The 14408-nt window shown below is 44.1% G+C and overlaps 1 protein-coding gene across 1 annotated transcript; it reads left to right on the top strand.

Annotated features, from left to right (window-relative positions):
* Positions 1 to 9527: 9527 nt before the first annotated feature.
* Positions 9528 to 10436, top strand: LOC308303462 (mitochondrial ornithine transporter 1-like; the record flags this gene model as incomplete). Its single annotated transcript, XM_080747842.1, has 1 exon — positions 9528 to 10436. One exon carries the CDS (start codon positions 9528 to 9530, stop codon positions 10434 to 10436), a length of 909 nt encoding a protein of 302 aa, XP_080603968.1.
* Between the last annotated feature and the right edge of the window lie 3972 nt (positions 10437 to 14408).

Raw genomic sequence — 14408 nt, 5'->3', positions numbered from 1 at the left:
GTGTGTGTGCGTGTGTGCATGTGTGCGTGTGTGTGTGTGTGTGTGTGTGTGCGTGTGTGTGTGCGTGTGTGTGGTTAAAAGTCTGAAGCTTCTTACTGGAAACTCAACAAACTCTAATTTCACTTCCTGATTCACTCAGCAGCCAATCAGGCTTTGTATTGTGTTAAACATCACCAGTTGCTAGAGGCAGACATTGTCAGAGACGTTACCAGACTGGTTGTAGTGTTATCTGACTGGGCTGCTATAGGAAACCCTGACCCCCCCCCCCCCCCCCCGCCCCCCTGCCCTCCTCTGCCTCTGTGGGTTCAGGATCTGCCCTAGGCTGAGAATTGGGGTGGGGGTCCTGCGCCTGAGAATGACGTCACACAATATGGACGAAAACAGCAGACCTACTAGCTCACAGCGCATCGCAAGCGCAACACTTTGTGGGCTTGTAGATCGGCTGTTTTCGCCATAAACCTACTGGCTCACAAGCGCAACGCTTTGTGTGGGCTTGTAGATCGGCTGTTTTTGCCACCGTACGCCACGCCACGCAACACACAGACAGACAGCATCTTGATGGCTGTGATAACAGTGAAGACTTTTGTTACATCCTTTTATATGGCATAACCATATAGGCCTATCCATATTGTATGAGTGTGACTCAAACTTAATAGTTACATATATCGGATACAGTAAAATGCACAAACAGGGCTCTGCTGCATATGGAATTATTGGGAAAATAATGGTTATCGCCCAAAAATATAAGACTTATCCCATGTAATGAATTCTTACACATAGGCCTATAACATTTTATATTTTTGGAATTTCTGTAATAACTAATAAGGATAAATGCTAATATTTATTATTAAGAACAGTTATTTTTCATTAAGAACGGTTATTCTTCGCTGCAATACTTATTTGTAACGTTAAGCTATTGTTATGATTATCCTCTGTGAGTGTGTTTCCTACAATAAACTTTATAAACAATAAGGTGACGTCTTTCACAAAAAGAGGACTTCTCCCGGGAGGCAGCAATGTGCCTCGAGGCATCTAGTCTACTGGAAACCACAAGAAGAAGTGACGTAACTTAGGGACGAATGGACAGGCGGACACATTCTCAGCCTGGGGCAGATCCTGAACCCACACCTCAACAACAAACAGGAAGAAACAGAGCACAGAGAAACGACTTCTACCGGCCTAACCTGGAAGTATAACAAACTGGGCACTGCTTGGCCGTCGATCGAAAATCCGATTTTGGATGAAATGAAATGCCACCCCGTTTTTTTTTGTTTTTTTTTTCATTGCAAAATGCCTACCATATATGGCCACCGTGTGAATAATGGTCCATAGTAAATAAGAATTGTTTTTTAAATGGTTCTGCCTGGTTTAATAAACACTCTGACACCACATAGCTGAGCTTCCATGACATTTAATTTCTCACAGAGGTGAAGTGAAACAACTGAGAAGTGACAACCTTCTCTCCTAACAGAACTGATACAACTTGATGCTCCAATGACGCCCCTCTCGTTTCATGGAGGAAGGATTTGCAGCAAAATCCTAAACCAATATTTTACTGTCTCCAGAATTATTGCTGACCATGGTGCGTGTGTGTGTGTGTGTGTGTGTGTGTGTGTGTGTGTGTGTGTGTGTGTGTGTGTGTGTGTGTGTGTGTGTGTGTGTGTGTGTGTGTGTGTGCGTGTACGTGTGTGTGGGTGTGTGTGTGTGGCTAGTTTATGTTCTGTCTTGTTCATTCAAAGTCAATCCATGCCTCATTACCTCTCACAACTTATATCATCAAATGTCTTTAAAGCATGTTGGGCTTGTTGGCCAAGATATGAGAGAGAGAGAGAGAGAGAGAGAGAGAGAGAGAGAGAGAGAGAGAGAGCCCACTCATCGTGACTCGGTGGGGGGGGGGGGGGGGGGAGCATGCTTGGGGTCACATGGATCTGTACTTCTCAACCTTTTATGGCCGTGGCCCCCCAAATAATCATATTTTAACTGGGGACCCCCCACCCTGGCGAACAGTGGAGGCATAACATTTTGTATAGCTGTTGTGAAAATAACTGATCTACATGCTCACAACGAGGAAATGTGCAGATACCCTCTATACACTTAAACTGTATGTTGGTCTGTTTACTGTTGAGTGAGAAAACAATGTAGCTAATCATCTGGGGACCCCCCCAAAATAATTTGGGAACCCCCCTGGGGGTCCCGACCCATGCGTTGAGAACCACTGACACGGATCACATAAATAGGGGATCGTACCTCTATATTACAACAGTAGACTACTGGAAATGTCTTGGGCAACAGAAATGTTGATTTCAATGACATTTCATCATTGATATGTAATCTATCCACAAGTTTCAATGACATTTCATCATTGATATGTAATCTATCCATTGGTTTCCCATGGAGTTTTACTGGGGAAGTGATTATATGGGCATCACTTCCGGTCATTCAATTAATTTGAGTGATACTGTACTTAGTTGTCAGTCAATAATAATAATGTGGGAACCCAGCTATCAGTCCCAATCTTGCCCCCCCCCCCCCCCCCCATGTTCTGTGCCCTCTCTGTCTATAAGCTAAATGCCTAAGCAGCATTTCAGGTGTTTTAGATCTCCCACCAAACAGCTGATTTCAAGCCATCAAGTTGCTTGCCAAGGAAGTGTTGTAGTCTCAAGTTAGGCATGACCCTGCTTTGCTAGCATCATTTAATCCTCATGCTGAGACAGAGCAGCATCAGCAGTAATACGGTTGCAATATAGCATGTTACATAAGTAGGCATGACAGAATAATAGATTTGATTTCAAAAGATATCTCTTTTATTGTTAGGTCCTACATCATGCTGTATAAGCATTCTACTGTGAAGCCCAGCATGTTAAACCTGTGTAATGATGACTCTGTGTTCTCTAAGATGACACCCCTGATGTCTTTGTGCCAGGGACCCCCAGAGGAGAAGGGAAAAAAAAGCACAAGCTCGCAGCATATTGTGAGCTTGTACATCTGCTATTTCTGAATAGCCAAAGTATGAATGTATAAAGTGGTTGAAACGATTGTGACGCTATACTAACTACTACTATACTAACTACTACTATACTAACTACTACTATACTAACTACTCTAGCTGGGGACCCGCTGGAACCCCCTCAAGGACCCCTGGGGGCCCCCAGGACCCCACTTTGAGAACTAAAGCTCCAGAAGGTGTTCTGTCACCTCAAATGCACAATACAATACCATACGTGTTTATGTATGTATTTTATTCATTATTAATTCATCTTTCACATTTATATCCTTCACATTTTCCCCTCGATGTCCCTTCACATGACCTCTAACCTGAAAAGGACCATGGATGAAACGGTCACAACCTGGCACGTGCACACACAGACATCAAAGGGGGCTTGAGCCCCTTATCCGTCTGTAAAAAGTGCCCTCTCCAGACCATAAATGCAGTTTTCACTATGGTAAAAGAAATGCAAATGCCCACTCGTTCCATGCCATACCAGAAGACAGCATTCAAGAGAATTGCCTTGTCCAAACTCTCCTGAACTTGAATGCAGCATCGTATACTGAAATAATTGCCCTCTCTGAGTAGAAATCCATGCCATACGCCACATCTCTAGTATCATTCAGTGTGATATCACTCACCGAAAATAGCCGATCTCCAAGCTCACAACTTGAGCTTGGGGGTCTGTTATTTTTGATATTTCCACAAAAAGGCCCTTTAGAAATGTCAGTCCCTGCTTCTCTAACATTCTCTGCACGTTCCTGGTCACAACCTGTGTGAGGGGAGGTGACACCACTGACAACCTGTGTGAGGTGAGGTGACACCACTGACAACCTGTGTGAGGTGAGGTGACACCACTGACAACCTGTGTGAGGGGAGGTGACACCACTGACAACCTGTGTGAGGGGAGGTGACACCACTGACAACCTGTGTGAGGTGAGGTGACACCACTGACAACCTGTGTGAGGTGAGGTGACACCACTGACAACCTGTGTGAGGTGAGGTGACACCACTGACATGTCCAGGCATGTTGTTGTTGCTGCTGGCACCAGGCCAGCCCAGGCCTCCTGTTCTTCTACTGTAGGGTTTATTTTGCCCACTCATCGGGACTCGGGGGGTCACATGGGTCACACCAGTTAGGTACAGTATGTCTATACTACTGGATACATACTTGGGCAACAGAAATGTCAACTAGAACTGCACTCTGTTGAGGTGCCAACTTGCTCCTTGTGCACAAGTACATGTGTGTCAGCAGAGCGCTCCATGAGGTGCGCTCACCACTGGCATGCCGATGCCAGTGACATCACCACTGGCATCACCAGGAATGCTGGTCCCTCATTGGCAGTTAATGACGACATTGCCAGAGATGCTGGTCCCTGATTGGGCTACGCCCTTGACCTCTGACCCTGCTCCCTGTGCCCCTCCTCTGACCTCTGACCCTACCTGTGCCCCTCCTCTGTTAGTGTAGCAGAGGACAGCAGGTAGTCATGGCATGCAGCTGCTATTGTTTGTGTAGCCCCCATAGTTAGTACAGCCAACACCCAGCGCACAACAGCCCTGCTAATCAGGCTCAACCCTGTTGGCATGACAGGTTGTGTGTTGGTCACTCTGGTGAGTGAGAGTTCAATCCCTGCTTCCTTATTCATTTAAGCAGCATTAAGGCTGTTTAGATCTCCCACCAAACAGCTGACTCACATTAATGATCAGTGCTTCATCAAGTTGCTTACCAGGGAGCATTGTAGTCTCAAGTTAGGCATGACTCATTTAATCCTCATGCTGAGACTCAGGTGTCAGAGCAGCATCAGCAGTAATAAGACTAAGGTCTCAAAGGATAAAATAACCAGAATGACCATAATGACCAGAACCAGTCTGTCTGAGAGCAACACATCTGGAACTCTGAGTGAGAATCTACACATATTTGCAAGGATCCCCATAAGTCAGAGTGTACAAATGGACCCATTTGTAGAGTTATGGGGGTCCTTGTAGAGTTATGGGGTCCTTGTAGAGTCCATTTGTAGAGTTATGGGGGTCCTTGCAAATAAAACGTTTGAGAACCACTAGTAGTGGACTCCTAATGTGCCACAGTGTCGTAGTAAATCAGTGCCATACTTTTTAAGCCAAAGGAGAATAGGGAGAAGAGAAAACAAACTTGTTGTCATGTGTTCTGCTTCTCTGTTGTCAACCAACTATCACACAGTTTGGCTTGTTAAAATGATGTCAGACATCCATTTATGTTATGATATTGGATATTTAGATGACTAATAGTCGGGGGCGTTAAGGAGATGACATGGTCATTTCGTGCAAATTAGTCTAAAAGAGCCAAATCTTGCACAGATGTAGCTCAGGGCATGCTCTATGATTTAGCTAGGGCGCCCGAGTCTGCGACATTCGGGGTCACCACAGCGGCCAGATCAAGTTGGGCTCCCATCGACTTTCAATACAGGAGGAACATATCCAGAGCCATTTCTAGGCCAAGGAATGTTTTTTGTGCAAAACAAATGATTGCAATGGATTCAGCATCATGACAAACCCCTAGTTAGACCCCTCATATCCTACTTAAATACCCAGAAAAATAAAAATATTTTCCTCCTGTATAGAAAGTCAATGGGAGCCCAACTTGATTTGGCCGCTGTGGCGACCCCGAAGGTCGCCGACTCGGGCGCCCTAGCTAAATCATTAGAGCATGCCTTGAGCTACATCTGTGCAAGATTTGGTGCTTTTAGACTGATTACGAAATATCCTTAACTCCCCCGACTATAAAGACCTACATTAACTGTGAGGGAGAGGATGCAACCCAAGGTGCCATGGCATCTTTTTTGTTTTTTGTTTTACTTGTGACAGAGTATTTTATTAGTATGAATGATAGCTGGGTTTTTCTTTAAACCTTTCTAAATGTTAAGGAGAAATATGGAGTCCAGACTCACAGAGAGATGTTACTTTATGCAGATCCTGGGGCAATACTCAGTACTGGGTAAAATACATACATGATTAAAACAAAAGCATAATCATATTTATCAATGGTATTGCTACTTTTACTTAAGAGAAATAAAGAAATAAAGAGATTGAGTGAGTGAGTGAGTGAGTGAGTGAGTGAGTGAGTGAGTGAGTGAGTGAGTGACAGTAACCACTGCCTACTGTCTACTGTCTGTCACTCAAGTTCTTACTTTGGTCAAAGTGCGCCCTCTGCTGGTTGAAATGTTTTAGGCGCTCATTCCAATCCAGCACACATGAAATCACTATGAATGTTCTAGCAGGGATGTGTGACCTAACACGCGCACGCGCGCGCTGGCGCGCGCACACACACACACACACACACACACACACACACACACACACACACACACACACACACACACACACACACACACCAGGGTTGTCAACATTGGACTGTCAGAATCCAGGAGATTTATTTTTGGGGGGCGCGCGGAACTCCCCAACCGGGGTCTGGGGGGTCCTCTCCCCAAAACGTATTAATAGATATTTTTTCCTGTGTTCTGTTGAATTTTGTGCATGTTTGATACATTTATCAGGCTTACTTTACTAGCATGGGTACAATTTCAGCCTTAAAATGCCAAATGTTGTTGTACAGATTTGATGACTGAAGCAAAAGGACATCTTTAATAATGATTTCTCATCTTTAAGTCATTACTTAAATTAAGTGAATATCTGTATGTTCTTTCTTGCATGCATTGCCCCCACCCCTAAAGCGGGGGGTCTGGGGGTCCTCCCCCATAAAATTTTTAACATAGTAGATGTAATTTCCTGTGTTCTGGTGAATTTTGGGAGTTTGATACAAAATCCAGGAGAAATCCAGGAGATTTGCCAATCCAGGAGACTCCCAGGAGAGGGGTTCAAAATCCAGGAGACTCCTGGGAAATCCAGGAGAGTTGACAGGCCTGACACACACACACACACACACACACACACACACACACACACACACACACACACACACACACACACACACACACACACACACACACACACACACACACACACACACACACACACACACACACACACACACACACACCAAAGATACACAGACACTGATGAACTGTGCATCTTAGACCATCTGCAAGACCATCAGCAACAAAGCCATTGGTGTTTCTTGTGTAATTATCCTTTTGAAATAATTTACAGTTCAGTCATTTAGCAGAGGCTCTGAACCCAGAGTGACTTAAGGACAGCTCAAGGTAATTCTTCACATGCAGATCAATAGTAATCTGGGACAGGGTTTCCCTAAGTGGGTGCTGTGGCACCCTAGGGTGCCGTGATGCCAGTCCAGGGGTGCCTCAGAATACTTTGATAATATTTGGAATTCATCAATATCACTTCATCAATATCACTTCACTATGCTGAGTAAAACAGACCTGATTTACACTGTAGGCCTACTTGACTTCTCACCAAAAATAGCCGATCCACAAGCTCACAACGCGTCACGTTCCCTCCAGAATAATAATTGGCTCAGTTATCAAAATAAATGGACCAAAAACCAAAATAACGTGCATAAACAACAAAAGCACAATTCCCATAATCATGGGGGACCAGAGGTTGACACATTTACATCAGTAACTGGGAAGGCTTTTAGCTGATGTGGACGGTGGGACAGAGGAGGATGTGAAGGCAAGAATAGGGAAAGCAAGAAGCACATTCAACATACAGTATTAAATAAGATCTGGAAAACCAAGAACATCTCACTCAATACCAAGCTCAACATCTTCAACTCCAAAGTGAAATCCATACTGCTGTATGGATGTGAAACCTGGAGTAAACTGCAGACATTCCTGGAATAAACTGCAGACATTCATCAACCACTGCCTAAGACGCATCCTCAGGATCTTCTCACTGAATTACTACTAGAAATCCTGGGAAATTGCTAGTGTGGTTTCCGTGACTATATTCTTCATCAAGTTAACTGTCACGTGAGCTCAACCAATACTCCTTCAATTTCCAATTGCATGTGGTTTCCATCAATTTCCAATGGCAGCGGAAAGGTTTATCAGTGAAAATAACGTTTTCCTGCAGAACTACAGTGTTGCCCTTTGGGCAACCACACTAATAAGCAAGAAGAGCTCAAGGTAATTCACCCTTTGTCAAGTCCCGCCCATTGTCCTGCCCCTCTCCACACCCATTGGTTGCTGTGTCTTGGTGGGACATTCAGTGGGACATTCCATTCACTGCCATGTTAATTCAGTTGCTTCATATTGTTATTCCGTGTGCTCAATTCTAATTTCAAACTTTGTTTCAGTCAATTGGAGCTGCTCAGTGGCAGCATAGTGAATCAGCATGTTTTTAAATGTTTTTATTTCTCCAAAAATGATGTTTTAGCTAATTCAACATAAAAAAGGCGGAACCAGGGCGGGACAAGGCAGATAGAGCCTGCTGGTTGGTCAGTCAGGGACCAACCAGAAGGCTAACAAAGGGTGAATTCTTCACATGCAGAGCAATAGTAATCTATAGGACAGGGCTTCCCAAAGTTGGTGCCAATTTATTATTTTAATACAATCTTTGTCTTAGGAATGCAACAAAAAACTAAAAGATATTATTGAACTCAAGTCTCCATGGCGTGAGTATTGAGTAATCAATAGAAAAAATGACATTTTGGGGGTGAACTATTCCTTTAAATTAAAATTCCATCCCATCCCAATTACTAAGCCGAGGCCGATGGGCCCGAGTCGCATGGACAGGGTTTCACAGCACATGGTTGGTTCTACAGACTCCAACCTTCACACACAGAACTTATTGTTCTCGGTTAGAGAATTAGTTTTGCTAGCAAAGTGAACCTGCTTTTTGTTAAACCTTTGCACAACAGAAAAGTTCATCTCTTGGTCATGCTTCACATGAAATGAAGGCCTACATAAACTAGGCATGATCTCTGAGGGGTGCTAACCGCTTCTACATCAGGCTGTGTGTGTAGGTCCCTATGTATAACTAATATCATAGAAAGTACGCAGACACCGACATCACCACAGATGATGTCACGGACGGAGAGGCCCATACAAGGAGATAAGAACGTGTGTTGTGTTTGATACTATGCAAAGAGCAGGTGTGATTTTGAATCCTGCTCTGCGATTGCTAACTTTCATGGTGGAAAACGGATGGCGGACAGTGGATGTCACAAACATAACAATGATGTCAGAACTGATGTCAGACACAAGTTCATAAACCATTGCATAACATAGATTTGCAAGGTGTCAGGAACCCCCAGTCGTCTGGAGGCGGAGGTGCATTGTGTCCCTTTGTGCCCATATAGATCTATGTTCTGTTTTAGCCATACCCAACAACATCAGTGCCATGACATCATACTGATGACAACAGATATAAATCCCAAATGAATATTACACATACATATATGGGCATATGGGTGAGATGGGCAGTGTGACGTCAGTACAGTATAGATGTGGGACGTGGTTCATGAGCAGTGTTGTCGGAGTCAAGCCATGACATTTGACGCAACAAGCTCATCCTTGATCTTCTCAAAGGAGCTTTAGATAACGGATTCAAGAACAGCCCAACATCTGCCAGCATCTCAGACACCATGGTCCCACATCCAGCCATCCAGGCTGTGATCGAGCTCTCTGCAGGAGCTGTAGGAGGCGTGGCGTGCGTCCTGATAGGCCAACCGCTGGACACTGCCAAAGTCAAAATGCAGACGTTTCCCACGCTGTATCGAGGCTTCCTCCACTGTTTCAGGTCCACCTACAGACAGGCGGGTGTGCGGGGCCTCTACCAGGGCACCGGCCCTGCGCTGGCGGCCAACGTCATGGAGTGCTCCGTGCTCTTCATGAGCTACGGCGTCTGCCAGCGGCTGCTTCGCTCCGTCGCCGGGCTGAGCGACGACGCGGCCCTTAGCGACGCGCACAGGGCCTGCGCCGGCTCCGCGGCCTCCGTGGTCTCCTCTCTGGTGGTGTGCCCCACGGAGCTGGTCAAGTGCCGCCTCCAGGCCATGCGCGAGATGGAGGCGTCGGGCAGGATCGCGGCCCGCGGCCCGAGGACGGCGTGGTCCGTGGTGAAGGAGGTGATGCGGACGGACGGGCCGCGGGGCCTCTTCCAGGGCCTGAGCACCACCGTGGCCCGTGACGTCCCCGGCTACTTCTGCTTCTTCAGCGCCTACGAGCTCTGCCGCTCGGCGTTCGCCGAGCGGTTGAGGTGCGACAGGGACGACATCGGCGCGGCGGCGATCGCGTTCAGCGGGGGTCTGGCCGGGGCGTGCGTGGAGCTGGCCATCTACCCCGTGGACTGCGTCAAGTCTCGGATACAGGTGATGTCCATGACGGGCAGGCAGCCCGGGTTCCTCGGAACGTTCGCGACCGTGGCGCGCACCGAAGGCGTGAGGGCGCTGTACTCCGGCCTCACCCCCACCATGCTCCGAACCTTCCCCGCCAACGGAGCCTTGTTACTGGCTTACGAGGCCAGCCGGAAGATCATGATGAAGCACTTTGACTGAGTTGGGTGGGAGGGTGGTGGACAGTGGACATCATTAAAGGACAACTTTAGTTTTTTACAACCAGGGTTCATATTTTAGATTGTAATTAAAGAATATAAAAGATGAGTGTTAAAATGATTTCATTTACTTCTTTCTATTGTTTTAGAGATTCTTATTTCAGTGGTAGCGGGCATGCGTACAAGTGGCTAAATAGGTCATTTTACACAGAATAAGCCCATTCCCAAGATTAAACACAACTTTTCATGGTTGGATGTGACTTATGGGGGCTAGAAGTGTTACTGTAAATAGCTATAAAGAAACTGCTGGCTTATTGTGTCTAAAAAGACATATTTAGCCACTTGTACCGCATGCCCCCATGCGTACGCATGCCCCACATTTTAGCACGGTAAACGCGATAAAACAATAGAACGAAGCACATGGAAACATTTTAACACTCACTTTTTCTTTTCTCTAATTAAAATCTAAAATAAAAGTTGTGTGAGGGGAAAAACAAAGTTGTCCTTTAACCAGCGGTTCTCAACCTTTTCAGGCTGTGACCCCCAAAATAATCATATTTTAACTGGGGACCCCCCACCCCCCCCCCACCCTGACGAGCACTAAGAGTAGAGGCATTACATTTTGTATAACATGGTTCTGTTGTGAAAATAGCCGATCCAGCTAATTTCACAATTTCTGCCTCTAATATTTGACAATTTGGCCAATGTTTAATTAATAATTTTTCAGAGGTATTAAAAAGTCCTTGAACTTTAGAAACATGCGGATACCCTCTATACACAAACTTTATGTTGGGTTGTTTACTGTTGAGTGGGGACCCCCCAAAATCATTTGGGGACCCACCACCGTCATAAACAACGTGACATGCACACACATAAAGCTCATACAGTACATAATTGTTAGTAGAGTAAAAAGGTACTGTATGGGGTGTAGCCTAGTGGAGTAGAACTAATATGTACAATACATTATAAATATTCCAATACAGTGCTTCAGTAAATGTACTTAATCAGGTTCAAGAACTTATAATAGTCCAGGATTCCCTTCAAAACAGAATTCTAAAGCAATTAGAACAATTCTAATGTGTAAAACGTTCAATCTAATATTATTTAAAGGTAGGGTAAGAGATTTGGTTTAAATAGCTCTATATTATTCTGATAGTAATTGCTATAGAGTGTTTGTTCAGTAACAGTGTTAAATAGCTCTATATTGTGATAGTAATCATTGCTATAGAGTGTTTGTTCAGTAACAGTGTTAAATAGCTCTATATTGTGACAGTAATCGTTGCTATAGACTAGTGTTTGTTCAGTAACAGTGTTAAATAGCTCTATATTGTGACAGTAATCATTGCTATAGAGTGTTTGTTCAGTAACAGTGTTAAATAGCTCTATATTGTGACAGTAATCATCGCTATAGAGTGTTTGTTCAGTAACAGTGTTAACCCTCTAAGGCCCGCATTAAGAAATACTTGAAATAAAAAATTGAAAAAAATCAGATGGTGTTGTAGGAGTCCTATTAAGAGGAAAATGTAATGTTTTTTTCAAAAAAATGTTTTTGTAAGATTTTATAGCCATAAATCAAAAATCATAAATCATGCTCTAATTTACATATGGGGGATATTTTTCAAAATAATAACATATGTACATGTTCTAGACATTCTAATGAACACCAAAAAGAATAGTACAGGCATTTTACTTATGTTTTTTTGAGGTATAGCTTCCATGAAAAAGTGAGATGTTGTTCGTCAAAACTCTGGAATTTCAGCGGGTGTGGCGGGTGTGAATGTCAGCCCCTGTGGGGGGTATTTATATGCAAATATTGTGGCCAATGGCATTGTAATACTAAACAATAGAATCCAATGGTGGTGTTTAGGTGGTAGGGGGAGCTAAAATAAAATGATTTAAACCTTTTTTTGGATAAAATACAAACGTAATATTACAACCGTGGGCCTTAGAGGGTTAAATAGCTCTATATTGTGACAATAATCATTGCTATAGAGTGTTTGATCAGTAACAGTGTTAAATATCTCTATATTGTGACAGTAATCATTGCTATAGAGTGTTTGTTCAGTAACAGTGTTAAATAGCTCTATATTGTGACAATAATCATTGCTATAGAGTGTTTGTTCAGTAACAGTGTTAAATAGCTCTATATTGTGACAGCAATCATTGCTATAGAGTGTTTGTTCAGTGACAGTGTTAAATAGCTCTATATTGTGACAGTAATCATTGCTATATAGTGTTTTGTTCATTAACAGTGCCATGTCAACATACATTTTAATGACATCGCTTGAAAATTCCGACATATTTTGATAGTCAGGACATTGTTATGAAGTAGAGCTCGTCTTGGCTCTGACGCGAGTTCGTTCCTCCCCGGCAGAACCTCTGAAGGACTTCTTATTAGACTCTCCGATGCCTAATCCTATCTTGTATGCTATCTTGAATGCTGTGATTAGGTGCTTAGCTTAGTTATTACTATGCCTGGCTCAGGGCTTCTTCCTGTGTTCTACTGGAGTAGCTAGGACAACTGGTCTCGCTCTAGGTGCATATTGATGACATCACTCTGACACGTATGCCGTTCATTCCTGGTTGCCATTGACTCCAGCCTAACAATGGATACTGTCTATGACGGTAGTCCCATATGACATGATGGAATGGACTATCTCCATATACAGTGTTCTCCACATCTCCATGTTAGGCCAAACAGGTTCGCTCCATATCTCCATGTATAGGTCTAAATGCCCAACGTTGAGCTTGGCAACGAGACGTTCTTAACAGTTATAATGATCATTAGACCTACTGTATCTCCCCCCCGACTCCCTCTCAAGTCAAAGTTCAGAATCGTAATGAATGTAGAATTGTGTGCAGGATGTAATTTGCTGCAAATTATTTGACTTTAAAATAAAAATCCTCTCTCACACTTCTGCCAGTGTGCCCGTGATCACTGCCCCCTGTGCCACCCGTGCCTAAGATTGCCTACCCCTGGTCTAGTCACTAGCCTATCGCTATACAACAGCTTCATGTTTGCTCCAAACTGCTTAAGATACATACTTTCCTCCACTGGGGAAAGTGTGTCTGTGTGACTGCGTGCCTCAAACACCAGCAGACGGCATGCGTAATGTACGTACTACGCACGCATCAATAGACAACAACATTGTTTTTTTTAGACACAAACAGTATTTTACTATAATTAGTGCTTGCAATTAGCCTATAGCCAGTCATCACAGGGAGAGTGCTTATCAACATTGCAGCCATGAGACTCACACAATATGTCCATATATGGGCATTCCAAGCTATAGGCTTAATATTGATGACACCAGGGATCTCCAAATATCTGCATACAAGGGAGGAGGACGGAATAGAGGGTACTGTATGCACGTCCACTTGGACCCGCCCCCCTAATCTAGACTGAGTGGCAAAACATTGAGCAGCCTGGAGCATTGGAGTTTGGAAGTGCTAGTTGTAAATCACTCAACGGCCCTGCATACCACCTGTTTCTACATTGCACATAATGCAGGAGGCAGCAGGATGTTGTGTTGTTGGAAACGAGTGCTTCCAAACTCTGACACTTGGAAAAATAAAAACCTGCACACAATGTCTGGACAGAAAGTAGCTCATAACATGCCTATGGTGGATTTTTATGAAACCAAAACTTTGCAGATAGGAAGACGATAATTCAAGCTTTCAGTACAGCCGCAATGTTGGCGAGTTTAACTTTGTTCAATACAATCTGTCAATGGCAGATTTTTATTTATTTTTTTGCCACTCAGTAGGCGTTCCCAATAACTTCCAGCAACAGTGATGTCACGCGCATACCCTCTATTCATTTGCAAGTGTGACTGGTTAGACTGACGCACAATATATATTGGCATTCCCAGATTTGGGCTTAATATTGATGACATCAGGGATCCTAACAGGACTTCATCTGGGAATGTCCATATATGGACAGGTGATGTCACAACAGGTGATGTCACAACAGGTA

The sequence above is a fragment of the Nannobrachium achirus genome (genome assembly GCF_963921795.1).
Source record: "Nannobrachium achirus genome assembly, chromosome: 18".
NCBI classification, from domain to species: Eukaryota; Metazoa; Chordata; class Actinopteri; order Myctophiformes; family Myctophidae; genus Nannobrachium; species Nannobrachium achirus.
Note: the sequence above shows the minus strand (reverse complement) of the source record. Positions and strands in the feature narration are given on the sequence as shown.